Source organism: Hemiscyllium ocellatum, chromosome 20 (genome assembly GCF_020745735.1).
Source record: "Hemiscyllium ocellatum isolate sHemOce1 chromosome 20, sHemOce1.pat.X.cur, whole genome shotgun sequence".
NCBI classification, from domain to species: Eukaryota; Metazoa; Chordata; class Chondrichthyes; order Orectolobiformes; family Hemiscylliidae; genus Hemiscyllium; species Hemiscyllium ocellatum.
Genome location: NC_083420.1, coordinates 16945042 through 16959308, shown reverse-complemented (window position 1 = coordinate 16959308; position 14267 = coordinate 16945042). Strand labels below are relative to the sequence as shown.

The 14267-nt window shown below is 41.7% G+C and overlaps 1 protein-coding gene across 1 annotated transcript in view; it reads right to left on the bottom strand.

The window, feature by feature from the left end:
* cacna1ha (calcium channel, voltage-dependent, T type, alpha 1H subunit a) overlaps nt 1-14267 on the bottom strand; it is a 295360-nt gene that overhangs the window by 51053 nt on the left and 230040 nt on the right. Inside the window, exon 27 of the mRNA XM_060840534.1 lies at nt 10418-10488. Coding sequence (XP_060696517.1) covers nt 10418-10488 — 71 coding nt within the window. The remainder of the gene's footprint in view (nt 1-10417; nt 10489-14267) is intronic.

Below are 14267 nucleotides of genomic sequence, written 5' to 3'. Positions count from 1 at the left end.
CGTAATTTTAAGAACTAAATTGATAAGTAAGAAATTCAAAAACAGATGTCAGGCCAGGCGAAGTGTTGTGACTGCATGGCATGGAATTTGGTGGATGCCACTGTGGCTCATATTGACCACATCTGTAACAAGCGTTGGTTGCTTGAGGAACTTCAGATCAGAGTTGATGAGCTGACATCTGAGCTTCAAACACTGCAACACATCAGTGAGGGGGCGAGTTAGCTAGATGCTGTGTTTCAGGAGACAGAAGAAAGGAAAGATGTTCTGCTGAGGAAATATGAACAGCTAGGGGCTAAATTTGAAGGCAAAACCAAAAAGATAATCATCTCTGAATTACTACCTGAGCTACAAGCAAATTGACACATGGTCAACAAGACTAAAGAGGTAAACACATGGCTCAAAATGTAGTGTGGTAGAATTGGGTTTGAGCATCTGTGGGAAACCCTCACCCACCGATCCCACAGCCCCACGGCTGAACACTTCAACTCCCCCTCTCACTCCATCAAGTACACATAGGTCCGGTCCTGGGCTTCCTCCACCGCAAAACCATTACCACCTGATGCCTGGAGGAACAACGCCTCATATTCTGCCTTGGGACACTGCAACCACAAGGAATAAATGTAATTTCAAAAGTTTCCTCATTTCCCCTCACCCCACGTTATTCCAGTCCCAAACCTCCAACTCAGCACCACCCTCCTGACCTGTCCATCAACCTTCCCATCTATCTGCTCCACCCTCCCCTGACCTATCACCTTCTCCCTCACCTTCATCTACATATCGCTTTCACAGCTCCGTTCCCCCCAACCCATTCCCCTCCCAATTATTTCTCAGCCCCCGGCCCATAAGCCTCATTCCTGATGAAGGGCTTATGCCCGAAAAGTCTATTCTCCTTTTCCTCGGATGCTGCCTGACTGCTATGCCTTTCCAGCACCACACTCTCAACTCTGATTTCCAGCATCTGCAGTCCTCACTTTCTCCTAGAAATCATGTAACCACTGATGCTTATCAGAAAAATCCATTTGCCCACTAACTCCCTTTATGGAAGGGAATCTGCTGTCCTTACCTGAGCTGGCCTACATATGACTCCAGACCCACAACAATATGATTGATTCTTATCTGTCTTTCTGGGCAATTAGGGATGGGTATTAAATGTTGGCCTAGCCAGCAATGCCCACATCCCATGAATAAATAGAATAAATCAACCTGTTTATATATAACACAAATTTAAATATTTCAAGGGAATCCAAGATGGCGGTGACCTAGGAGAATTGCGTTTGTTGGGTTCTCTGCAACAACATCAGCAGGATAGGTCTAGAACCTGTTCATTCCATGCTACTGTGAGTAAAAACACAGTAAAAGAGCTACAGAACTTGAAAATTTTACTTATCTTCAATTTTTTACTGCAGGAGAATGACAAAGACAGGAGCAAGTTCACCTGGGAGCGGGGCTGCGGCCCAACCCACTGAGGCAGCAGGCTTGCTTACTCACCAGCCTTGGTTGAGGGGCTTGGCAAATCTAACGAGGTTCTGGGGAGGCAGACTGAAGAGAAAATTGAGGAGAAGCTGGCCCCAGTCTCTTCTATGCTGCAAGACCTGGGGAAAAGGACTGATGAGCTCGAACACTGGAACACAGAGGCAAAGTCAGAGGCTGAAGCCCTGGAAACACAGGTCCATGGTTTGTTGGATCTGGTGAATGGTCTTGAGAACAGGAGCAGAAGAAAGAACCTTTGTATTGTTGGCATACAGGAGAGGGCGGAAGTGGGATTTTTTGAGAGGTGGTTCCCATAATTTCTTAGTTTGGAGGCTGAAAATGGAAGGATAAAGATTGAGACAGCCCACTGGGTCATGGCACGAAGGCCAGGAATGGACCAGCGTCCTCGCCCTGTCCTGGTGCAGTTCCATCATTGTAAAGGCAAACAGAGAGTCATGGAAGCTTTCAGAGCCCAAGGGAACAATCCAAGGGCGTTGGTGTTCAAGGGCACCAGGGTAAAGTTTTTTCAAGATTTTTCAGCAGCGGTGATCCGGAAAAGGAAGTCATACCATGGAATCAAGAGGAGATTGAGAAAGTTTGGGAGCCAGTACTCTCTAAGATATCCAGCAGTGCTTCGGATTAATTGTAAAGGACATGTACATTCATTCGACTCGCCAGAGAAGGCAAGGAACTTTGTGGACATGCTGACTTAAGCTGGAAGATAGAATAGGCACAGATGACAGAGCTGTTCAGAGAGGAGTTGGTGGAGTCTCCTTTTGTTGGTAATAAGTTTCATTAAATTATGCTCAGGATGGATAGAGTATTTGCCTTTAATTTCTAAGTTATACCAAGGGATGGGTGACATATTTACTTTTAATTTACTTGTGTGTATTACTAATCTTACGTTTTTCTACCGGGTTGTGTGTGTGGCGCGACCCTAGCTGGTAGAAGTTAAGAGGGTGGTGGAGATGGTTAGTAGGGCTTTGGGAAGTGTAGGTGACCCCTTTGAATGGGGGGGGGGGGGGGCGAGGAATGAAGATTCCTCTAATCAGTGCCTTTGGCACTTTTTGTTTTGGTGTACACAGCTTTTGAAAGTTTTGTAGGTTTGTTGGTTGTAGCAAATGTGTTTTGTGGACTTTCTTGAACTGAAGCTCAACGGTTCCCTCTGTGGTGTCTAAATAGTGCTGTAGAAGGTTATGGCTGAGGATGTGTTCAAGTGGTGTACCTAGAACATGAGGGGATTCACTCCCCAGTCAAGAGGAAAAAGGTACTTTCCAGTTTTAAAAGGGAGAGGGTGGATGTTGCCTTATTGCAGGAAACACACCTAAATGATGTAAAGCATTTGAAACTGCAACAGAATGGATATGATCGGGTTTATTTCTCATCTTTCAATAAGAGGAGTAAAGGGGTGGCCATTCTTGTCAGGAAGAATCACCCATTTAAATTGTTATAATGTATTAAAGAGATACATGGGAGAGTTGTAATCCTTAAAGCTTTGATACATGTGGAAGAATATGGGATCTTAAATGTTTACTGTCCCCCGGCCCACCCCCTCAAGTTCTTGATCGACGCACTTTCTAGACTAGTTAACCTCACATCTCAGCATATTATCAAGGTGGGGGGGAGGGGGGGGGCGGGGGGGGGGGGGGCATTTTAATTGTCTAATGGATCCTACAATGGACAGATTGCCCAAAGGCCCCCTGATATATTCTTCACAATCCAAGAAATTAAGGGATTTGTGTATTCAACTAGGATTGGTAGATGTTTGAAGGCACATTCACCCTACTGGCAGGGATTTTACTTTTTTTTCCGAATCTGCACAAATGCCAAACCAGGATGGATTTATTTTTGACTTCCTCAATGCATTTAGGCTCGGTGGTATGTACAGTTGGCAATATTGCTATTTCTGATCATACTCCAGTGTATTTAATGGTCAAGGGTAAGGATACTATGGTAGGTTCTAGGCATTAGCAATTGGATCCCTTTATCCTTAAGGATAGCAAGTTTACTGAATTCTTTTCTACTGAATTCAGGACATTTTTAGACATTAATTTAGGATTGACCAGTAATCCATCCATTCTGTGGGAAACAGCTAAAGCTTTTGCTATGGGGTTAGTTATTGCTTATTCTGTCTGGAAGAAACAACAGAAGGGTGTGCAAAATGCTTGATTGAGACATATGAAGGCAGCTGAAAAGGCATACTTTGTTAAACTTTAGCCTTGTTGGCTGAACTGCAGAGGATTTTAGCGCTTCAGGTCTACACTGAACTCTGTGCTCACACAGACAGCTAAGAGGGAGCTTACATTTGTAAACTAAAGGCTGAGCATGGCGATAAGCCAGGTAAGTATTTAGTGTATCTTGCCAGGAAAAGGAATGCTCCCCAAGCCATTACCTCGATCAGGGGGAGGATGTTGGAATTTTAACCTATGATTCTAAAAGGATTAGCATGGCATTTCAGAAATTTTACGCCAAACTATATCAGTCTGAAAGTTGTGAGGATAGGTAGATTAGGATGGAGTCTTTTTAAAAAAATTTGGACCTCCCAGGGGAGACTCCTGAACCAGAGTCCCTCCTTAATGACCCGTTGTCAGTGCAAGAGATGCAGGAGGCTGTGAGGCAGCTTCAGAATGGAAAGGCGCTGGTCCTGAAGGACTTCCCAGTGAGTTTTATGAAGAATTTATAAGTATACTGTCCAGTCTGATGCTTAGTATGTTTAACGAATCATGTATTCGTGGCCTCCTCCTGCCACCTTTAAGAGAGACAAACATCTCTCTTATTCTTAAAAAAGACAGGACCCAAGTGGACTGTGCTTCCTGTAGTCCAATTTCACTCCTGAATGTCAATTTTAAAATCCTATCTAAGACGCTGGCACTATGGTTAGAAACTGTGCTGCCCTCTATCATTTAGGAGGATCAGTCGGTGTTTATAAAAGGTTGCAGGTCGTCGAATAATGTCAGGAAGTTACTTAATATGATCCAAGTACGTCAACAACAATAGGTACAGGGATTAGTGATCCCTCTAGCCGCAGAAAAAGCATTTGATTGGTTGAATGGCCATATCTTTTTCATACTTTAAAGCGGTTTGGCTTGAGTGAGGCCTTTATCAGATGGGTAAAGGTTTTGTATAGTGACCCTCTTGCTGCTGTCCTCACCAATGGTGTGCGCTCAAGCAATTTCAATATTCTTAGGGGCAGTTGACAGGGCTGTCCCTTATCACCATTGCCTTTTACATTGGTGATTGAACCGCTGGCTGAGGCAATACGTAGGGATCCCAATATAAATGCTCCAAAAGTGGAGACAAAGTCGCATAAGATTGCATTGTACGCAGATGACGTTCTTGTCTTTTTATCAAACCCAACAGTTACAGTGCCACATCTGATACAATACATTAATTCGTTTGGCAGTTTTTCAGATTACAAGATCAACTTTGTGAAATCAGAGGCCATGCCTGTGGGTGGTCTTCCGAAAATGCCTGATCCTGAGGGCGAATCTCAATTTCCCTTTAGATGGTCAAAGGAGAGATTTCTCTATGTAGGAATATTCATTACTCCCGTATTTGATCAGCTATTTAAAATCAATTTTGCCCATTTATTGGACAGAATCAAAAAAAGACCTTCGAAGATGAGCGGCGCTTCCAATCTCCTGGTTAGGTTGGGTAAAATAAACATTCTCCTCCATCTGCTGTATCCTATGCGAATGCTTCCTTTGTTTTTTAACTAAGCAAATATTTAGAAGACTAAACTGATTCAGTTCCTTTATTTGGTATTGCAAGCGACCACTTCTTAAATTGACTAAATTGCAGCTACCCCACAGTCTGGGAGGAGTGGATCCCAAATATTAAAAACTAGCAGTTAAGCTTGTTGCTATCCTGTGTGAATGACTATACCCAGGGACTCTCGCTCAATGGCTGGACATCGAAGCATTAGGCAAGATGCCCCCTTACTGGCTTGTTGTTCTTGGACAAAATGAGGGCAGTCAAAGAACATTGCCACAGCCCAATAGTAATTAATACTGTCCAGGCGTGAAAGGCAATATGTCAAAATGAGGGCAATATTGCCAAAACATAATCTTTTACACCCATAGTTGGTAAGCCGGGTTTTCAGCAAGGGATGATGGACTTGGGGTTTAAACTATGGACAGCTACGGGTGCGTCTTGCTTGGGTGACTTATGTGAAGGGGATATACTGGTGTATTTTGACCAGTTGGCTCGGAAATACGAGTTGCCCAGTAGGGACTATAGATTCCTATAGATCTGACATGGAGAAGAGGGTGCTGAATACTGAGAACACACTTTCTGTCTGTAATAGCTATCACCTATTGGGAGAGGGTTCCTCGGAAGAGTTTGAATGGCTCCATAAGGAATGGGAGATGGAGCCAGACATTAAGATCTCTTCTGAAGTATGGGAGAATATCTGGGAAAATGCAAGGATGATCTCAATCTGCAGCAGGACACACGCCTTGCAATTGAAGATTCTCTACAGGGTCCACTTGGCTCCAGATCGCCTTTCAGAATTTAAAGCAGGAGTATCTCCAATGTATCCTCGATGCAAGATGAGTTTGGTTATACTCACTCATTGCCTCTGGTCCTGCCACAGGCTGAGGGCATACTGGAGCGCTGTGGTAAGTGAAATAGAGAGGGTCTTGGGAACAGAGATGGAGATGAACCCTGTATTTCTTCTTCTTGGCCTTGTTCAACCACTTCCATTAGATGCGTGCAAAAAAAAGGCTTATCAGTATCCTCACTTTTTGTGCAAGAACAAACATTCAGTTTAGGTGGGTGTCTGCAAACCCTCTGCAGCTACTGGGTGGTGTAAGCTCCTCATGGAACACACCCCTTTGGACTTTCTTACAAAAATGGTGCACCGTAAAACTGAGAATTTTTAAAAGGTGTGGTGCCCCTTTCTGGACTACTTGGGTACAGATGTACAGCCATAACGATTCTGTTTAATGAGTCTGGTGTCCAGGGAGGAGGAACTACGAACACATCAATATGTAGAAATTTATGTACTTGATGGGCGAGGATGATTACTTTGCTTCATTGAGCTGTATAATTATTATTATTATTGTTGTCATGATTTTGTTTAGTTAGTTATTAGTTATTGTTTATTTCTTTATGTAATTAGTGGGGGGTTTTGTATTGGTTTGAATTGTTTGTTTTGTATTTGTTGTAATATCCAAAAACTTTTCTTCTCTTTTCAATAAAAATATATTTATAACATTCAAAACACAATGTCAAAAATAATCCTATCAATCTCAATAGCACTCCGTTATTGTACTCACACCAGAAAAAATCCCTTTCTTTATCACACCCGCAGGGCTTAATTTGACCGTCATTCCAATTTCCAGAATTGAGTATTTGATAGCCCCTTACCCGAGTCTTCATAAAATGTAGCTTAAATTTCCTCAGCTTCAAAGAACACCTTCTGGGTTTTAACCAAGCATTTCTGGTTTAGAACTTTCAAACCAAACTCCTTATACTGTAGTATTAATAGTTCTAAACTATCATCCTTCTTGAGCAGCAATTGTCTTACCTATCCAGCTTCAGCTAAGACTTAAAGTCATGGAGGCATAGAATCAAACAGCACGAAAACAGACCCTTCAGTAGAACTTGGCCTTGCTGACCACGTGTCCCACACTTAACTAATCCCATTTGCCTGTATTTCATCCATATCCTTCGAAACATTTCTTATTCATGTACCTGTCCAAATGTCTTTTAAATGTTGTAATTGTGCCTGCCACTACCACTTTCTTTGGCAGCTCATTCCATACATTCATCACCTTCTGGGTGAAAAAGTTACCTCATCAGTCGCTTTTAAATCTTTTCCCTCTCACATTAAACCTATACCTTTTAGTTTTGGACTACTCTTTTCTTGGAAAAAATTGTGGCTGTTTACGTTATCTATGCATTATCATGATTTTATGAATTAATATCAGCCTCCCATGCTCCAGGGTAAAAGTAACAGCCTATCCAGCATCTCCTTATAGCTCAAACCGTCTGGTCCTGCCTACAGCCTTGTAAATTTTTCTGCACCTTTTCTAGTTTGAGGATATCCTTCCTACAGCAAGATGACCAGAATTGTACGCAGCATTCCAAAAGTAACCTCATCAATGTCTTGTGCAGCTGCAATGAGACATTCCAACTTCTATATTGAATGATCTGACCAAGGGAGGCAAGCATGCCAAACACCTTCTTCACCATTCTGTCTACATTTGACGCCACTTTCAAGAAACTATGAGCGTGAACACCTAGATCCCTCTCTTCAATCACACTTCCCAGTACCCTACCATTAATTGTGTAAGTCCTGCCTTGGTTTACCTAACCAAAATGCAACACCTCACAGTTATCTAAATTAAACTCCAACTGCCACTTCTCAGACTATTGGTCCATCTGATTAAGATCTCTTTGTACTCTTTGATAACCTTCTTTACTGTCCACTATACTGTCAACTTTGGTGTCACCCAGACATTTACTAACCATACCTTGTACATTCTCACCCAAATTGTTGATATAAATGACAAACAACAGTGGACCTAGGACTAATCCTTGCAGCACACCTCTGGTCACAGGCCTCTAGTCCAAATAACAACTATCTATCGTCACCCTCTTTTGTTTCCAATTGGCTAGCTTTCCCTGGTCCCACGTGATCTAACCTTACTAACCAGTCAACCATGTGGGACTTTGTTGAAGGTTTTGCTAAAAGTCCATGTAGACAATGTCTACTGTTCTGCCTTCATTTGCCTTCTTGGTAACCTCTTCAAACAACTCAATAAAATTTTTGAGATTTGTGATTTCCCATACACAAAGCAATGTCTTAATCAGCCCTTGCATTTCCAAATGCATGTAAATCCTATTTCTCAGAATCCCTTCCAACAACTTACCCACGACTGAAGTCAAATTTACCAGTCCATATTAAGATATGAGTGTTTCCCTCAAGCCAAAATCAAAACTTTGGAACCTGCTTACTGAAGCCTAATGCACAATTCATTAGTAAAACTCACCCGGTGAAAACAAAACCTCATTACTGTTCAGGAAATCTCTGTTTTATACTGTTTTAAATTAAATCACCATCACTGCACAAATACCTATGCGTCAATCACTAAAATAATTCATAGTCAGAGAAATCCCACATACTATTTGTTCAAAATCTAAACTCTATAATAAATAATTTTGAAATATATTCATATAAATAACGCATCTCACACACAATACCACATCAGCAACGGATTCTAAGATATGCAATCAGCTTAGGTTGTATGACATTATTACCAATCATGGTACTACCTTGCAATGAACCAGTAGCCAACCCAGACCAAATGCATGACAAGACAATGATAAAGACAGAAACACAAGAAAAAAAGCCCATTGCAATGAGTGCATGATGCTGCTGAGTGATATAAACAAGCAAGACAATCAAGTTGTCAGCCAAGAATAACTGAGAATAGCATGCACGTCTCCAAATGGGTAAATGATCACAGATCAAACGAGTAGGCAAATCTCCAAAACATTCCATCAAAATTTGAATTATTAATCTTGTTAACTGTATAATTGTTAACTTGACAATATGCTTCCATACAAAGATGTATATCTGTTTAGGATTTCCTTTCTTCAAAAACAGGGGAATGTTGTGTTAAGACTCACAGCAGATATATGATATATCTTTCAAGAACTAGCTCATGATGGCATCACTATACCATGATATGTGACCTAATAGTACAAAGATCTTAGTCTCCGTCCTACTAAGTCCTCTTGCAGGATGACACACTGACAGAATTGTGCTGCAGTACATCAAATACATCCAAATTGCTTTTGCTTTAGCCTAGATATCCAATTGTCTGTGATTGTACCATATATGTAGATACCAAGTACTGTACTGCAAGAAAAGTTCATTGTATTTTTAGTACTACATGATTCACATCTCATGTCAGTAATGTAAATGTTATCTCTGTGTAGTTGCCAGTCGTCAACAATTATGTCATGTCACATCATCTAACCCAGCAGAAAAAGTGGACTTTCAACTCATTTGGTTTAAATTGTGCCCACACTGTGAATCAGATGTGCAAAAAACAGTACAATAAGCTACTGTAACATTCTATTCGACCAGTGGAAATCCTTCTATGAAAGAGTGCTTGCTGTTCCCAATAAAAAACCTCTTCCCATTTTGACCCTGATAATTCTTCAGATTTTATAATAATCTGAGTAAAATTTAAATATAGGTTTAATTATTCTACCTCAGTTCATCCTTCTTCCACAATATGATGCTAATTATTTCTGCATCCTCAGTCAGGCATGAAAACAATGCACTGAACTCTCAGTATGCCTGTCAAGGAAGATTTTTTTCACACAGTACATCTCATGCTAACCTACAGCATTATCAATGTCTATAATTCAACCAGGTTGTGCAATAATTATAGAAAGGAAAATTAACACTGGTTACTTACCCTTAACATCAACATTTTGCTTAACCTTCAATGTTTCAAATTCCAAACATATAATTTAAAATCACACATTACGTTTCTATATTTTGCATTTTTCTCTCAAAATTTGATAATTGCACATTTCTCAATTAATATTTCTGGCTGCTCTTTTGAAATTTCAAAATGTCAATAACATTCAAACTAACAACATATAGGAACAATGTAGCAGATTTATGAAGGGAAGTACACAAGTATAGGGTCAGAGTTTTACATCAGGGAAAGAAACTCTTCAGTCCATATATCCTCATTGGTCATCAGGCAATATCTACTCTAGTCCCATTTTCCAGCAACTGGCCCCTAGTCTTGTATGCTATGGTGGTTCAAAGTGATCATCTGAGTGTTTAATAAATTTTAAGTTTAAATTATGTCTAAACCACAGTTTTACATATACATTTGAACGTTGAGAGAATGAGAGTAACATATCAGTGTGAAAGCACTTTTACAGACTTTTAAATCATGTTCCTCCAACATACCTGCGGCAAAGCTTGCACAACTGTATCGAGTAAAGCCCTCATTCCAGTCGCCATCTTGAGTAGTTTCAGCACTAGGGATGTAAAAATTAATAAGGAACACTTAATATACTAGTTATTATAAGTAGTGAATACACACGAAGAGTAAAAATATATACTTGATACGATTATTTGAATAGATGGTTTAAGAAACACCATGACTGCACTTACTCCCTCCCTGGAGATGGTGAGGCAAGTTGTAAGAAGGCAAATAATTGGGAAGATTGGCCTCAATGTGTTACTCTATTCCTGAGATGCTGCCTGGCCTGCTGTGCTTTGACCAGCAACACATTTGCAGCTGTGATCTCCAGCATCTGCAGACCTCATTTTTTACTCGAAGATTTTAACCTACTGCGAATCCTCTTACAAGGATGCCTTCCTTGAAGAAGCTCTCTTCCTCCCTCTACAAGGATTTCAGTGAGTCTCTCTCTCACTGCACCCCCCAGGTCATCTCCTCTTCACAGAAGCTCTTCAGCCACGTTCTCAAACAGACTCGTTACCACAGCCACATCTCCTTCCTCAGCACCTGCCTAAGGAACCGACTGATCCCACACGGACTCCGAACTACATTATGAATTCAGATTTCTCCAGCTTCCTCATTTCCCCTCCCCCCACCTTGTCTCAGTCGGTTCCCTCAACTCAGCACCGCCCTCCTAACCTGCAATCCTCTTCCTGACCTCTCCGCCCCCATCCCACTCCGGCCTATCACCCTCACCTTGACCTCCTTCCACCTATCCCACCTCCATCGCCCCTCCCCCTAGTCCCTCCTCCCTACCTTTTATCTTAGCCTGCTTGGCTCTCTCTCTCTTATTCCTGATGAAGGGCTTATGCTCGAAACGTCGAATTCTCTATTCCTGAGATGCTGCCTGGCCTGCTGTGCTTTGACCAGCAACACATTTGCAGCTGTGATCTCCAGCATCTGCAGACCTCATTTTTTACTCAATGTGTTACCAGCTTGATTACCTGCCATTCCCGGCAGGTGAGAAACGTGACTAGTTCTCTAAATCAGGAACCAGGTCAGCCTGTCTGTTGCATTAAAAGGTGGGTGGGATGAGGGTGGTTGTCCTCCATTCTCTCAATCCAGGACGAATTGGGAGCAGGTATGGAGAGACAAGGAGGTCGCTACTGAAGGTCACACACCCTGGTCTCGACTCTAACCTCTTTGAGCACTCTCTCCCGAAGGAAAACTGTCTATCCATTTACTCTTGGATCTCTGCTGATTGGACAGCAGCTTCAAGCAAGGTAGAATTTCCACATCAAGGCACGTGATTTGCCTGGATGTTTGCCAATCAACTCTTGGAGTTTGATCTGGTGAGCTCTAACATTGATGGGATAGGGAGTCAGTCACTACTGGAGATGCTCATACCAACACTTAGTGTTTAGAACGTTGAACAGCCAAAGCCAGATGTTTTGTTGTTTCTCTGGTTGTAAAGCATTCCCTGAGCAAAACTCAGAATTGAACATCAGTTCGGAAGGACACACGTCCATTATACAGCCCACCTAACTCTCCTTCTGTTTTTTCAGTTACAATCTGTACAAAATAGGCTCTGTCTCTATAGTATCTTTCCACCAGGGACAATACTTCTTCAGGTTGTATTGATAAAAATCAATTCAAATGTTTTAAACAAAAACAGAAATTGCTGGAGAAACTCAGCAGATCTGGCAGCATCTATGGAGACACAGAGTTAAATTTTCAAGTTCAATATGACTTCTTCAAAAAGGAAAGGGCATAGAAAATGGGGAGCCGAGGAACAAGTGGTGTGGAGGCCCAAAAGACAAAGGAGTTGCTAATTGGGAGACAACATGAGAGAAAATCCACATTTACCACTAACAATGCCATGGACTAAACCACTTGGTAATGTTTCATTTGTTCTTGGTATAAATGTCATACAAAACTTTTCCATATTTCATAGAATCATAGAAGTTTACAACATGGAAACAGGCCCTTCAGCCTAACTTGTCCATGCCACCAATTTTCACAATTAAACTAGTCCTATTGCTCCATAACCTCCCAGACCTATCCTATCCATGTACCTGTCCAAATGTTTCTTAAATGATGAAACTGTACTCACCTCTGCCACTACCTCTCGCAGCCCATTCCAGACACTCATCACCCTCTGTGAAAAAATTGCCCCTCTGAATCCTTTTGTATCTCTCCCCCACCTTAAATCTATGCCCTCTAATTTTAGACACCCCTACCATGTAGACTATCTCGTGATTTTATAGACCTGCATAAGGTTACCCCTCAGTCTCCTATGCTTCAGGGAAATAAGCCCCAGCTTATCCAGCCTTAACTTATAACTTAAACCTTCCAGTCCAGGTAGAATCCTGGTAAATCTTTCTCCACTCTTTCAAGTTTCGTAAAATCCTTTCTATGTACGGTGACCAGAACTGCACGCAATACTCCAAATGTGGCCTCACTGACATCTTGTACAGCCACAACTAGACATTCCCACCTCCTATACTCAGTGCTGTGATCAATGAAAGCAAGCATGCCAAAAACCTTCTCCACCACCCTGTATACCTGTGACTCCATTTTCAAGGAGCTATGAACCTATAACACTCCAGGATTTCCCAGAGCCCTACAATTGACTGCGTATGCCCTGCTCTGCTTCGACCTACCAAAATACAACGTTTTGCATTTATCTAAATTAAACTCCATCTGCCATGGGTTAGCCCACTGCTCTAGTTGATCCAGATCTCATTGTATTCCCAGATAACTTTCAGTGTCCACTATACCAATCTTGGTGTCATCCGCAGGCTTTCTAAGCAAACTTCCTAAGTTCTCGTCCAAATCATTTATATAAATGATGAATAAAATTAGATCCAGCACCTGATTCTTGTGGCACACTTGTGGCACAAAAGCTCATAGGCCTCCAGTCTGGAAAAACAACCTTCCACACCACCCTCTGCCTTCTACCTTCAAGCCAATTTTGTATCCAATTGGTTAGCTTTCTCTGGATCCCGTGAGATTTAATCTTCCCAACAACCTACAATGCAGTACCTTTCAAAAGTCTTGCTATGTCCATGTAGACAACATTTACCACATTGCCCTCATTTACTTTCTTGATCACTCCTTCAAAAAACTCAATCAAATTTGTGAGACATGGTTTCCCATGCACAAAGCCATGCTGAGTATCCCAAGTGAGTCTTTGCCTCTCCAAATGCCAACATTAGCCACCCTCCACGTTTCGGGCACTTCACCCTTGGCTGTCCATGATACAAGTATTCAGGACCCTGCAATTTACTCACTAGCCTCCCACAAAGTCCTGGATGCACTTCATCAGGTCCTGGGGATTTATCTACCTTAATGCGTTTTAAGACTTACAGCACCTTTTCTTCTGTAAAGTGGACTCTCTTCAAGACATCACTATTTATTTCCCTAATTTCACTAGCATGCATGCCTTCTCGACAGTAAATACTGATGACAAATATTTATTTGGGATTTCACCCATCTCTTGTGGCTCTGCACATAGATGGTCTTGGTGGTCTTTAAGAAGTCCTATTCTCTCTCTGATTACTCTTCTGCCATTCTGGGATACTTGTAGAGTCTCAATGAATTCTTCTTTGCCTTATCTGTCGAAACTATCTCATGTCCCCTTTTGGTCCTCCTGATTTCTTTCTTTAAGTGTATTACATCATCCTCTATATTCCTCAAGGAATTCACTTCCTCCCATGTCACATGCATCCTTTATCTTGACCAGAGCCTCAATAACTCTAATCATCCAGAGTTTCTTACTCCTGCCAGCTTAACCTTTCATTCTGACAGGAACATGCTGGCCTTGAACCCTCATAAACTCACTTTTGAAAGCCT